Source organism: Hoplias malabaricus, chromosome 3, assembly GCF_029633855.1.
Source record: "Hoplias malabaricus isolate fHopMal1 chromosome 3, fHopMal1.hap1, whole genome shotgun sequence".
Lineage (NCBI taxonomy): Eukaryota > Metazoa > Chordata > Actinopteri > Characiformes > Erythrinidae > Hoplias > Hoplias malabaricus.
In genome coordinates, this window is record NC_089802.1 from 22,987,704 (window position 1) to 23,001,571 (window position 13,868).

Here is a 13,868-nt window from a genome sequence, read left to right on the forward strand (position 1 = left end):
TTAACATGGGCGGCACGGTGGCGCAGCAGGTAGTGTCGCAGTTACACAGCTCCAGGAGCCTGGAGGTTGTGGGTTCGATTCCCGCTCCGGGTGACTGTGAGGAGTTGGTGTGTTCTCCCCGTGTCCGCGTGGGTTTCCTCCGGGTGCTCCGGTTTCCTCCCACAGTCCAAAAACACACGTTGCAGGTGGATTGGCGACTCGAAAGTGTCCGTAGGTGTGAGTGTGTGAGTGAATGTGTGTGTGTCTGTGTTGCCCTGTGAAGGACTGGCGTCCCCTCCAGGGTGTATTCCCGCCTTGCGCCCGATGATTCCAGGTAGGCTCTGGACCCCCCGCGACCCTAAATTGGATAAGCGGTTACAGATAATGGATGGATGGTTTATTAACATTTTAGTTAGGTATTTTTTAGCAGCCTAATTGGGAGTTATATTTTAGAACACTGAGAAACTGCACTGGCAGTTAGACCACCAGGATAAGAGGCACTAGCGCATTTTTAAGCCAAAATGGATACCAAAATAACCCTGCACCAGCAGACTTTAGCTGTCAAACCCCCTGGTAGCACCACCTGCCTTATAACTATCAGTTTTTTGTCCACCAAAATCACCATATATCAAAAACTGAATCTTAGTCACACAATTTGCAGAAAGTTTTCTGTTGGAATACAGACACAAAAATAGGGACCTAATAAATGTTTTTCATTGTTTAAAGGCCAATTATGATTCTGTGTTGAAGCTATCAATGCTAAAAACTAACCTCTCAAATGCAGACTGCAAAAACTGTGATTGGTCAGTATCCAGACAGACATTGTTTAAATTGATCCAAAGAAGTAGAGGACAAGCTGCCACCGAGAATTGAATAAGAACAAATCTTTCTACAAAGTTTACATGTCACATTTAGTCACTTTTCTGATTGCTAGGAACCATGAGCAAACAGGTTCCAGGTACCAAATTAACATAATGGAAAAGCAAGAAAAAAGTCAAAGAGATCCAGGTAAACCAAGCCAGACTTTTGCTGACTCTTCTCACCATAGACATCAGCTCCTTCAACCAGTGTCATATAGTAGAGGTTTCAGAGCTACCAAATAATACTCAAAACAAACTACCCCAAACCTGCTGTGCTCATGAACCACATTTGACACACCCTATTTTAGCCTAGCCTTTAACCTTAACTGTTAGCTACATTTGCCTCAGAGTTCCCATTCAAAATATACAAATTTACAACACCAAATATGTCTTGCTTGAAAAGCTACTTTTGGGATTAAAAAAAAAATTGTGTAAATCGGATATTAACAGAGACGAGTGTCAGAATTTTCAGATTAGGATTCCCTACCTGTTTCTGTCTTGCTGGTGAAGCCTGCCACCTGTTTTATTGCTGCAGCGGTAAGGGCCAGGCCCCTGCTCTTCTTGAGGCCATGCTGAAGCACTGCTTCAAACTGGGCACAAAGGCATATCACTCTGGGAAAGACACACAGACACAATGGTGTCAAGATAACACAAACCACAACAGAAGCCTAAGCCAACAGGCAGTGAAAAGCATCACTAAGGAAAAACAGCAACCACAATTCATAATGCTCTCCTCAATCATATAATAGATCATTTCACTCATATGATAGCAGCTAAGGAATAACATTATTCATTTTAAATATATTTAAATTCCAGGTTTAACACTTAAAATGCTTATTATTCTGTAAATACATAGAAAACCATAAGCATGCCCCATTACTATTAAGTTATATTTGGGAAATTAAAGCCTGAATCTTTGTGCCCAAGCCTTTAAACGGACACTATTCATATTTCAACTGACAAAAATGATGTACAAACACTTCTGCCTAAAGAATATCTGTAAGTGATAATAAAAATTAACATACAAAACATGAAGCAAGATTTGCATCTGACCTGCTGTCAGAGTCCGAGGCAATCTCCTTTCGTCCACCAAAACGAATTTGGCACTTTAGAAAGAGTCAAATTATACAAGATTTGGACAAGGTCATGTAACAGTTGCTACACAGGAAAAATGTCTTTGAGTACTGGTATATTTTAAATAAATAATTTAAGACATTTTACCTGTTTAACAGCATCCAGAAGCCTCTCTAATAGGTGTTGTCTTTTCAGGTCATTTTGTTGTGTGCCTGAAACAGACAAAGCTATGGAACATAGTAAGTTTATATAATAATTCTTTCTCATGCAGACATACACTGTATGGCCAAAAGTACTTCTTGATTATTGAATTTAGGTGTTTCAACCACAAACACTGCTACGAGATTCATAAAATCCAATACAGTAACCGGCCATTTAATGACTATTGCAAAAAATATATAGAAATGTCAGAATTTATTTTTTTAAGACCTTACGAAATAATTATTTTATATCAGTAATATACAAACTTTGAGTAAACCATTCAGCATATTTTTTGGTTCTGGCCATAAGCTTTTAAAAAATTCTTACTCAAGAATGCATTTAGGCCTACATCCTAGCCCCTGTGCTTGGCAGGAAAGCAGAAATTAAGGGTACAACAATACTCTAAGTAAAAGTTGGATTATATTCTCTTCAATTAAGTAATTATTTTTAAAAACCCTTTTTACCTATTGGAGATATTCAAAGTTGCAAATAATGGTGTTTTGCAAGCTTTTCTACAACTGTACACAATGTGCATGCACTGCTAATCTACTGTGTAAGCAGTGATTCTTTCCAAAGTAATGGAAAATTAGTATCTAGAGACTTTAATATATATTGCACCATCCTCAACCCATTCTCCAGAAATGTACATTAAAGCAATTGTGTTAAGTGATGAAATACCCACTGGTATTAAAGACTAGAGTAAAGCACAGTGTGTCTATGGTTGACGTTATCAACCCAAAATAATTTAAATATTCTAGGGTCAATCATTATAAAAAATTGTATTACCCTTCTATTTGTTTGTTGTCTGAAACAGATGTACTATATACCAATACTGATTTACACTGCGCCAAACACTTGTGGTCAGAAATAAAATTAATATATTTAAAGTACCACATAAGTGGCATAGATGCGATGTCAGCATTCATTTAATTAGGAAAGATAACTGGGTAATTCTCTTTTCTTAAAAACTGCTTCATTCTCATTCACTTTCAAACTCACCGTTCATTCTGTGAAGTCAAAAAGTTTGTGTTCCCTTTATCAAACGGCATGGATTCATATATCTTTCCTAGGCTTCGACAGCTTTTCTAGACGGCGTTCACAGGATCACGAACATTTTAAAGTCAGTGTAAATTTGTTATCAATAAGTTGATAGATTATGTTTTGCTGCAGCTCAAGAAAATAGTGGTGGATGATTTGGCTAAGCTAATTCAGCTCGCTAGCTGAAAATATAATCCTGCTCAGATACAGAAATTCCAGTTTGAAACATTTTAACAAGATATGTTGCAGACAAAATATACAGCAAATAAAAACGTAAACACCATTATCTGGAGAAGGTTAAGCGGTCTGGTGCAATCGAGAGAAAGCTTGTAGGCCTGTTAGCTTTCATTTTTTAAAAGCGTTTCATTTTGTTTTAGTCACATGACCCAGTGCGTTTGTCATATGACACTCCCTGCAACGTCATAACATTTATATAAGTCAAATATGTTCTCTTATTAGTGGCTCCAAAGGAATAAAAACTAGACCCCGATCTCAATATTTTTTGCTGTTTTGTGTTTTACTTTATATATATATATATATATATATATATATATATATATATATATATATATATATACATACATACACACACACACACATGACATTATTTTATTTTGAGAGCTGATCAGCATATAAACTGACTGTAAAAATTTGTTTAATCTTTATTGTTTCTAAAATGTAAAAATAATAATAACAACATCAAACCAGTGTGACACTTAAGCAGTTGCCATTACAAAATAAAAAAAAAGTAAAGTAAATTGGTACTAAAAATAATGTGGACATATAAAACATAGAAAGTGGAAAATCAAAGGCAGTACAAGCATGATCATTTCCTCACAAGAGTTCTTGGAAAAAAAGTCCTTCAAATTGGTGATTGCATGCATGTGACTGACATTATAGGGCTAACGACTTATATGGCTTGTATATGACCATATGTATTTATATTTATTGCATACCAAAACTAATTAGAAATATTGATTACTAAGAGATGCAGTTCTCTTGTGATGTTAAATATATATATATATATATATATATATATATATATATATATATATATATATATATATATATATATATATATATATATATATAAACAACTCTCCTTAGTGCAGAAGGTTTACTACTGCTCAGCCACTTCTCCAGAGACCTAATGTTACACCCTGTGTGCAATGTGTACTGCAGTTATATGTTTGCACAGTCTTTGTTGTGACCAGCATCGTAGCACCCTCTTCAGTGGAGGGCAAAGGGAGGTGGGAGTTGTAGTGAGTTAAGGTCATGCCCTCTTCTACATCCGCTGTTTCACTAGCAGCTGCAGATTTATCCACATCCTCATACTGCTCACTTGTATCAGAATCTCTCTCACTTTCAGATGGCACTTGTTCTTGAGCTGTTATACACAGATTCTATTAGTATTTTGAGTAAAATTTAAGAGAGACTGTAATTATTACGATGTTTAAAGTAATACACAAAAAAATTTTTTAAATGTGGTAAATTATTTATAACTGATAACATATGGCAAATATGTAAATTAATATTATTGAAATATATATATATATATATACACAGTATATATATATATATATATATATATATATATATATATATATATATATATATATATATATATATATATATATATATATATACACAAACATTGTAACATTTGATATCAAGAATATAATCACTAATACAAAGTGAATTATTTTTGGAAAGAAAATTGATGCTGTGCCCTTTATTGACAATATATCAAGAGGATTGTTTTAAATTATGCTTTGCTGCTTAGAGATTAAATGATTTATAGCAACACTTTACTGAAACTGGAACAAAGCACTATATACCTTTCACTAAGATGTGATGTTTACAGGTCTTTCTGCGAATCACCCTCAGGATTGCAGTCAGAGTAGTGCAAGCACCAAGGAACACAAAGAGCACTATGAGAATTGTTTGCACATTTTGGTCCTCTCCAGCGTCTATATGCAGTGCTGTGAAAGGCAATCAAGTGAAGAATTTTATTAGCCGATAATTTTCTATGAATTTATATTATGATTATTATAAATGCAGTGATGGTTATTGTTTAGAAATTATTTAAAACTCTGCTGCTTGGTAATATAATTGTAAAGTTTCATTCACACTATTTAACCAAAAATCTAATTCTGAGTCAGTAACCTATCCATATTTTGACACAGCATTTTCTTAGGTGTAACTTCAAAAGAATTATTGCATAATTTGAAATACTTACTTGACGTTATCTTACAATATTTGTTGCAAATTGTTGGTGGAGAGTTGCATCTGATGGAGCAGTGCTGACAATTCTCCAGAAGTCCATCATAATAATAATTCTTGGCACATTTGCTCTCAACTGCCGCAATGCAAAAAAGCCATAAGCAGAGTATCATTTTTCACTATGGGCTCTGAATACACTCTATTACACAGCATGCAGCATTTATATATACAATATGTAAATAATCACTGAAGAGGGGGAAGTCCCTTTTATAGTTGAACAAATTCATCCAGAATTTCTGTTTTTCTAACCTTGAGTGAAGTCTAATCTCATGATCTCTTTTCTTTTCTTAAACGCAGTCACATGATTGTGATTCACAATGTGAGAATAACATAGCTTATTGTAATGTTGCATTTTGCAGGCTTATAAAGTCATTGCCGCCTCACTTTGGTCATTTTTGTGATCATTAATAGTGTACACACTTCTCCAGAACTTGGAACTTTAAAGAGAAAAGCATTTGTTGTTTTCTAATCAAATATGAAATCTAGTTTCAGACTATATTAATGGATTAAAAACATATCATGAAACTGGTTAGTAATTCACCCTTTCCATCTCATACTCACTCACTCTCTCATACATACTCAATTATATTTAGAAGTCAGTTCTTCACATCAATGACACTATGAGTCCTTATTCTATTAATTTATGAGAGGCATTCAATATGTTCTCAGTACAGGTATGCAGTAAAACACATGAAATTCAAATTTTAATTTTCTATGTCCGTGGTTCTCAAACTTTTTAAATCAAGTACCACCCATTATCAAATCAAAACCTCCGGAACGTTATCAAAGCAAAACCTTTTCATAGAAACACATAGCCCCTGGTTCTTCTCTGTTCTGGGGGCAGGTGGGGAGCAAAATGGAAAATCTTGCTTGAATTTCTGCATGTTTTTGTTGCCATTTTACTTGAAATTTGAAAATTTCAAAAATTTGAAAAAGATTATTATAAATTAACTACTAAAAATGGATGGCACAGTAAATGCTGTAAATTAACAGCCAATTTTCAACAGTGTATCCTATCATACACAAAATAAAAACATTCTTTACTCTAAAATAAATTCTATGTTAATTCTATATTGTATATTAAGAACCAGTTGTGACTGCCTTATCCAGTTATTTAAAAAATAATAATAAAAAATAAAAAATTATGTGTTTCAGAAGAAGTGTGGACCTGGTGTGGTTGTAGCCAGTGGCTATTCTTCGTGTTCAAGATTTAGATTTTCATCCAACCCCCTTTCTTACATTAGGCATTATATTACGTTTCTCAGTGTATATTAAGTCCATCCCTAAATCTATCTCTCTCTCCTTTTTTATCAAGGAGGCTGAGTTTATTTTGTTTCCCTCAAGTTGGCTTTCTCTCCACTGCATCGTTGGACAAGGTCTATTTATTAGTGAATTAATTGCTAACTACTTGCTATTGCTGTATTTTATTTTCAAATTCAAAAGCTTGTTAAACTTGCTTTACATAGAGGGAGTGTTTGAAAAATAGCAAGCTAAACTTAATTAGCTAGCTGAACTAAACAGAATTCAGTGGTCAAATCTGCAGTTTGTGGAATACATGTACAACATTTTAGACATAATGTTTTACATTTACAGTATTTGACCTGATTAATTTTATGTCCTGGCTCACAAAATACCACTGATTTTTTTATTTATTTTTGTAGATGTGTTTGAAAACATTGTCAGGATACTAACCCACAGGTAGTAGTTGAAACTTGTGTGTGAAACATATAAAAACAGATTACAATGATTTGCAAATCTTTTTCAACCTATATTCAATTGAATACATTACAAACACGAGTTAATGTTCAAATTGATATGCAAACATTCACTGATTTTGTATTAGATTCATTCATTCATTATCTGTAACTGCTTATCCAGTTCAGGGTCGCCGTGGGTCCAGAGCCTACCTGGAATCATTGGGCACAAGGGGGGAATATACACAGGTAGGGGCCCCAGTCCTTCACAGGGCTTATTTTGAGGCCTGCAAAACATTACAAAAAAAGTTTTACCACTGTTACCTTTATCACCTTTCCTTTTAACAACACTCAATAAGCGTTTGGGAACTGAGGACACTAACTGTTGAAGTTTTGTAGGTGGAATTCTTTCCCATTATTGCTTGATGCTTGATTTACAACTTCAGTTGCTCAACAGTCCGGGGTCTCCCTTGTCGTATTTTGCGCTTCATAATGCGCCACACATTTTCAATGGGAGACAAGTCTGGACTGCAGGCAGGCCAGTCTAGTGCCCGCACTCTTTTACTATGCAGCCACACTGTTGTAACGTGCAGAATATGGCTTGGCATTGTCTTGCTGAAATAAGCAGGAAAGTCTATGAAAAAGATGTTGCTTGAAAGGCAGCATATGTTGCTCCAAACCCTGTTTGTATATTTCAGAATTAATGGTGCCTTCACAGATGTGCAAGTTACCCATGCCATGGGCATTAACACACTCCCATACCAATAGAGATGCTGGCTTTTGAACTTCAGACTTTTTTCCTCTTTGGCCTGGAGGACACACATTCATGATTTCCAAGAACGATTTGAAATGTGGACTCATCAGACCACAGGACACTTTTCCACTTTACGTCAGTCCATCTCAGATGAGCTCGGGACCAGAGAAGCCGGCGGTGTTTGTGTGTGTTCTTGATATAAGGCTTTCGCTTTGCTTGGTAGAGTTTTAACTTGCATTTGTAGATGGAGCAACGCAGCTAGCAAAATTGAATTGGCCCACATTCGTGTCGAATCACGCATGCCGGAACAAAAACACTTGGCCCGATGTCAGCACACAGAGTGGGCCGATAGTTCTGGACAGAGTCTCAGCTGAGTGTTGTGGCTTAGGCGCGGTTCAAATTCATGATTTCCTAAATCCAATTAAGATTCAAATACTGTTTTTCAACGAAACAATTGGTTTTACACCCTAAGAGCTGCCATTTACATTCAGACTTTTCTTTAAAAATTTGTAATTTATGTAGTACGCTAAGACCATATAACAAAATGCTTAAAATACAAAAATATTTCACTGCCCCACTGGTTTTCTTACTGCAGTGCACCCTTACATAAGAAAATGAATTAGTTCATGGTGATAGTTAATTTTGAAAAATGTAACTAACTTCTCAGCTCCAAAAATAAATTACTTTACATGGTTTTGTTTATTTTTTTCTCTCAGTAGGCTCAGGCTTCTATCACTTTCAATATAACTCCTTCAACCCATAAATCACTAGCCCAAAATCACTGCTACCCCCTAACAAAAAATTAGTGTGTGGAATTATATATTTAAAACATAACACCAAAAAAACAGCACTGGGATTGAGAATGTATTTTAACCTACTTAGCTAGTATCTTATGTCTTCTTAATGTGTTTAAGCAGTTTTATTTCTTATATTAAGGTATGCAGTTCTGTGTGACATAAAAACCCACAAAATGCTTACATAAAACCACATAATTACTCAAATAAAAATACACATGCATGAACGATTGTCATGTCATTTAAATTTTTTCTGTCAGAGTGAAAAAAAGCGCTACCTACAGTTAAACAGGTTAGCTAGTTTGTCATTTGAAAAAAGGAAAAAAAGGGTCAATATTACGTATGTAACGTATAGCAGTTGATAGAATAACGTATATAACATTAACGATGTTAACTACATTTGGGCGATACCAAAATACCAATGCATCCAAAAATATAAGGTTAAATTGAAATATTTACGGGATTAAGCTGTTCCCTGAGGCCGGTGAGAGCTGCTCGCACGCCGTAGTCACAGAAAAGAGCGCCAATCTTCATCGATTTCTTCTTCTGTGTTTTTACAGCGATTCGCTTCTGCCACCTTCCGTTTTCTCATTCAGAGTTCATTCATAAAGCTGTCGTTCTGTGGGCCACATACAATTAACACGCAGTATTTAATAAAATGCTCTAATCGGTGTAATGTCCCAACTTCACTGGAATTGGGGTTGTAACCAATTTATCATGTTTTAAAGTTGTGTTGCTTGTAGCTGAAAGACAGGACAGAACAAGTGTGAATGAGGCTGCATCTACCTGAAGCATTCACATTCACTCTTTCTCTCAGGCACTCCAGTGTAGACAATTTTGGGGGAACTGCTAATATCTCGTTAATTGAAGCTCTGTGTTCCATGTGTCACAAGTGAAATCAAAATTTTATTTACAATAAACCAAGTGATTTGCAAGATTAAGAAGCAGTAAAAAATATTTACAGGAAGACAAAAGTTAGCAATACAGGTTTTTCCTGTAAACGGCCTGTCAAGAACTACATTTTTACAACAGTATAATACCATTGATTTAAGGGCTTCACAATGTACTAAATTAGTTATATTCCGTAGTAATAAAACAGTATTTATACTTTTTTTACAGTTACATTTATGAGAACATGTAAAATGTATGGGGAAATTAGCATTTTAAAAGACATAAAACGGAGAAGAGAGGTCAATTTAATACAATTTATGTGGCTATGGCTGGAAACAGCAGCATTTGGGGCATTTGCTCACAGCTGTTTGCCTTGAAACAGGTGAAAGAGTTGCGGCGCTGTGTTAATAACCCTTTCATGCACACATTTTTTTAATGGCAGATTTATTGGTATGAACAACTTACAAACGCCTATTGGGCTGGCATAGAAGAGGGATTTTCGCTAAGTGACTGACTCCTAGTGCTGAAAGGCTAATGTACGAGTAAGAACTGTCAGTTCAGCCATATTTCACATTGAGAACTTAAGGTTCTACTACACCATTTGTTGCTAGTTTAGCCCTAGCCGCGTCGCACTTCAGGGGCTGCATCCTTCGAAGGACGCACGACTAGACTGTCCCATTTTGGAGGCTCCTTCATATGCGGCCGAAAAATGGAGAAGGGTTTGGGCGCAGATCTCACTCCTGAGGCTACCTCTCCTGTGGTACCTATCTGAGGCGCCAGAGAAGAGGTGGCACCGTTTCCATTATCGCCATCTAGTGTCATGGGGTGGTTTTGCCAGTAGACCCAGAATTGAAACGCCGTTTGTGTGGGAGCGTGTTTGTATGTGTCAAAATTTTAGACGGACAGATTTGGAGTTTTTGACGGTACGTTACGAGATGTCTTTGTTTAATTAACGAAGATATTAGGTCGCTGGGATAACTTTTTGTTTTTCCGAATTAATGAACTCACGTTAGCTCTGCATCTACCTTGCTAATTTAGCTAGGTACGACAATCATTAGACGCTGTTTGTCACGTCAGGCTATATATATATATATGGTCACAATATCATGGTCACAATATCATGGTTGTTCAGTGTATAACTGTCTACAAAACTTTCATTGATGCAATTATTAATGTATGTTTTTTTTTTCATTTTTACTTAGATGCACTCTTCAGTCTGGCTTTGTGGTTCAGACCCATCTTTAAACAGATGCACAACATGCTGCAAAATGTTTCATTGTCCTTTGTGCCCTGTGAACTTGTTTAAGCCTACCAACTTGCCAAGAGTTAAGAAGCACATTGAAATTCACTGGAAAAATGCAATACAGTTTAAAGGTAATGTAACCCTGCTATTTTTATTTTTTTGGCAGCACAAAGTTCATGTTGATTCATGTGTTTTATTTTTTATTTTTTTTCACAGAATATCGAATTCACAGATGTCATCAGAATTGCAGATCAGAAGGACACTATCACTGCCCTCTGTGCTCAAAAACCATTTTGAGGAGAGATAATATGGAAACCCATCTTCAGGCTTGTCAAGTTACTTCATCTGTGGCGCACACACCTTCACCTGCAGAAGTACCTTTCATATCTGCTATATTCACTTCAAATTCCTTAAAGGAAGCACCACCTCATTTAAAGTCAACCACACCCCAAGCACATACTTTAACAGTTGGTGCTTCTGAGATTTTATCATCTACTCCTGCACTTTCCTCTACATCATCCACTCCTCTGTCACTTCCTTCTCCGAAAAAGGCTCAAACGACATCACCCCAAAGAGTAAAGTGTCCTCACTGCACTACAATTGTACATGAGAAGAATTTGCCTGGTCACATTTCCAGAAAACATTCAGAAGCAAAACCAGATATAACCAGCACATCACATTTGAAAAGCGTTTGTGTGGATGCGACCAATGGTGTGTGTGCTGTTCAAAGAAGCAGGCATGGTTTTTCTATACCTGTTCATGTACAGAGAAAGACATGGGGCAAAAAACACTTTACTGGATGTGAATTAGAAGAATGTTTTCAGTACCAGCTTCTAGCACTACGGAGTGGATGTGCCTTCAGCCACTGTGAACATATTCGTTCACTTGACTATTGTTCTCACACCATAAGTGAAGAGTTCCTTCAAGAGGGTGTTCTAGATGAAATGGTGCATCATAAGCTATTTGGTGTATCAAAGAAGAGTCTGTGCATAAAAAGACAGAAAGCAGCCATGTCAGCCCATGTACCTCTGTCTGTAGAAGTAACACTCAGTGGTTCATCCCAAGCAATATGTCTATCTATTTATGAGCCAGTGAAGAAGCACTTCAGTCGTCTTGGCAGAATTATGGTGACCTACAAGACAAAGAAGAACTCATGGCATTGTCCTTGTGCTAAGGCAAGAAGAATGTCTTGTGTGCACAAAAGTATAGCAAAATGGCACTTATTCCAAACTCAGAAACACTTATTTGAGACAGATTCACATGCTGCTGTGACAGACCAGCCAACTACCCAGCCTATCTACCCTGTAACAGAACACTTGGAACGTGTAGTACAGTATATTTGTACTCAGAAAAAAATTCCCTCCAGACTCCCAGAAGACGTGACAGCTCCCAGAGCACCATTTAATTACCCAACAAAACTTCTTCCAACAGAGTCCAATTGCACTTTCTGTTTGAGTTATCCTGCTTTGGATAATCCAGTGATGATAACAAACAAAGCCCGGATTGTGAGTATAGGTGGCATTATTGACAGTAAGTTTAAGCCTTTGATTAATACCTCAGGTAATTTTAAATTTTCATTCAGTAACACTGTAACATTGTAATCTGATATTTCTTCCTTAGATGTGTCAACTTACTTCAAACAATGCACTCTGTGTCAGATGGTGTACCATTATCAAGAGTGGAAAGCAGGACTCCATAATTTTGATGATCATGTTGTGCTTACCTTGGAACTCTGCATTTTTCTGAGGCAGAACCTTCAGGTAAAATTACACATTGAATGGTACACTTAAGTGGTTGAGTATTAAATGTTGTCATAGCTTTTTTTTTTTTTTTTGGTCATCTACAGAACCATACTGCAGTCTCAAGAACCATAAATTCACTGGAGGGACTTCGGGGTGTTAAATTTCCATCAAGAGACACCATTCTACATGCATATTGCCATTTTGAGGCGCTCACAAGTCATGATTATACATACTCCTGTATTAATTGTGGCTACTACCCTGCTGTTGTTATTATGGATCTACACAAAAAAGGAGTCTTCAGCATGGCGGGTAAGTTCTTCCTTTTAGAGCATCTCAGCCCATACTTAATCCCAGAGAGCAAGTTGTTAGCCCACCTCATCCCAGAGACCTAGTTGCTAAATGACCTCATCCCAGAGAGCAAGTTGTTAGCCCACCTCATCCCAGAGACCTAGAAAAGAGCCGGAGAAAAGAGAAAGACGAGGAGCAGAGAGAAAATTTTTATTTAATTAATTAAGTTCAATAAACTACTCCAATATGTACTGTCATCAGTGGGTTTGTGTGAACACAAAAAATGAAAGTGGGCACTGATTATTATCACTATATATTTTCAGCAAAATCCACTATAATAAAATTCTTTCACCTGCAACTGTTATAAATTAAGAAAAACAATTAAAGTTTCTGGCTCTGCCTTTAAGGCGCAGGAGCCATAAAGAGCTAGCATTTAGTGATGGTAATAGCAGTCAAACAGGAAATCCACCGTAGACTGCCCCATTTCAGGTTTGCCTTCGTTCATAAGCTCAGCGGGACAGATTGGCAAGGTTTACCAATAAATCTCACAGAGGGAAAAGGACTGCTGAATTTGTCTTATGTCACTTGAGTATATTTGTGGTTACTGTGAGTAACCACCAAATTGTAACGTGTTACATGTTAAATATATTCACATGGGTTACAAGGCAAAACTACTACATGTTAGCCTTATAAAATGTAAATGTTACTTTGTTTTATTATTATACTTGTAAATTCCCATTCTATACCATGCTATCTACAATTAAAAACTAAAACCAAACGTACAAAACCAACTAGGATCACCTGACAAGCAGTTTTGGATAGGCTCCTCCAACAACCATGCAGACCCAACTTTGCAGAGAAGCTACAGTTCTTATATCACTTCCTGTGTGCTGCCTTTATACATGTCCCTAGAACAACAAACATTTTCAAAAAATGTAGCGGTTCCCTCTTTAAACACCAATGCAAACTGAGGAATGAGATAAAACACGGGTTTCAGAGAGTGGCCACCATGCCTTAAAGGACTCTA

General features: G+C 36.4%; 2 protein-coding genes across 5 annotated transcripts in view; both read right to left on the minus strand.

The window, feature by feature from the left end:
• The window catches only part of snx29 (sorting nexin 29), a 160,006-nt gene extending 156,478 nt beyond the window's left edge, over nt 1-3,528 (minus strand). For all 3 annotated transcript variants that reach the window (XM_066664497.1, XM_066664499.1, XM_066664498.1), the window contains exons 1-4: nt 3,114-3,528; nt 2,061-2,140; nt 1,893-1,945; nt 1,327-1,451 (exon numbers count right to left, since the gene is read on the minus strand). In XM_066664497.1, coding sequence (XP_066520594.1) covers nt 1,327-1,451; nt 1,893-1,945; nt 2,061-2,140; nt 3,114-3,120 — 265 coding nt within the window. In that variant the 5' untranslated portion in view covers nt 3,121-3,528. The remainder of the gene's footprint in view (nt 1-1,326; nt 1,452-1,892; nt 1,946-2,060; nt 2,141-3,113) is intronic.
• Nucleotides 3,529-4,207: 679 nt separating this feature from the next.
• On the minus strand, nt 4,208-13,657 carry LOC136691747 (tumor necrosis factor receptor superfamily member 17). Of its 2 annotated transcripts, XM_066664506.1 has the most exons (8): nt 13,643-13,657; nt 12,928-13,001; nt 11,838-11,943; nt 9,137-9,296; nt 7,343-7,416; nt 5,392-5,511; nt 4,991-5,134; nt 4,208-4,539 (listed from the first exon to the last, which is right to left on the minus strand). In XM_066664506.1, the coding sequence occupies exons 5-8, from the start codon at nt 7,350-7,352 to the stop codon at nt 4,280-4,282; spliced, it is 534 nt and encodes a 177-aa protein (XP_066520603.1). In that variant the 5' UTR covers nt 7,353-7,416; nt 9,137-9,296; nt 11,838-11,943; nt 12,928-13,001; nt 13,643-13,657; the 3' UTR covers nt 4,208-4,279. The 2 variants fall into 2 exon arrangements, with proteins under 2 accessions (XP_066520603.1, XP_066520604.1); XM_066664507.1 differs by lacking the exons at nt 11,838-11,943; nt 12,928-13,001; nt 13,643-13,657 and adding an exon at nt 10,167-10,272.
• Between the last annotated feature and the right edge of the window lie 211 nt (nt 13,658-13,868).

What these genes read in the sequence shown, in the direction of transcription:
- LOC136691747 (XM_066664506.1), bottom strand. An exon ending in ATATTGTAAGATAACGTCAA is followed by an intron (nt 5,135 to 5,391) that starts GTAAGTATTTCA and finishes TGCCTTTCACAG; the next exon opens with CACTGCATATAGACGCTGGA. An exon ending in ACATCACATCTTAGTGAAAG is followed by an intron (nt 4,540 to 4,990) that starts GTATATAGTGCT and finishes TGTGTATAACAG; the next exon opens with CTCAAGAACAAGTGCCATCT.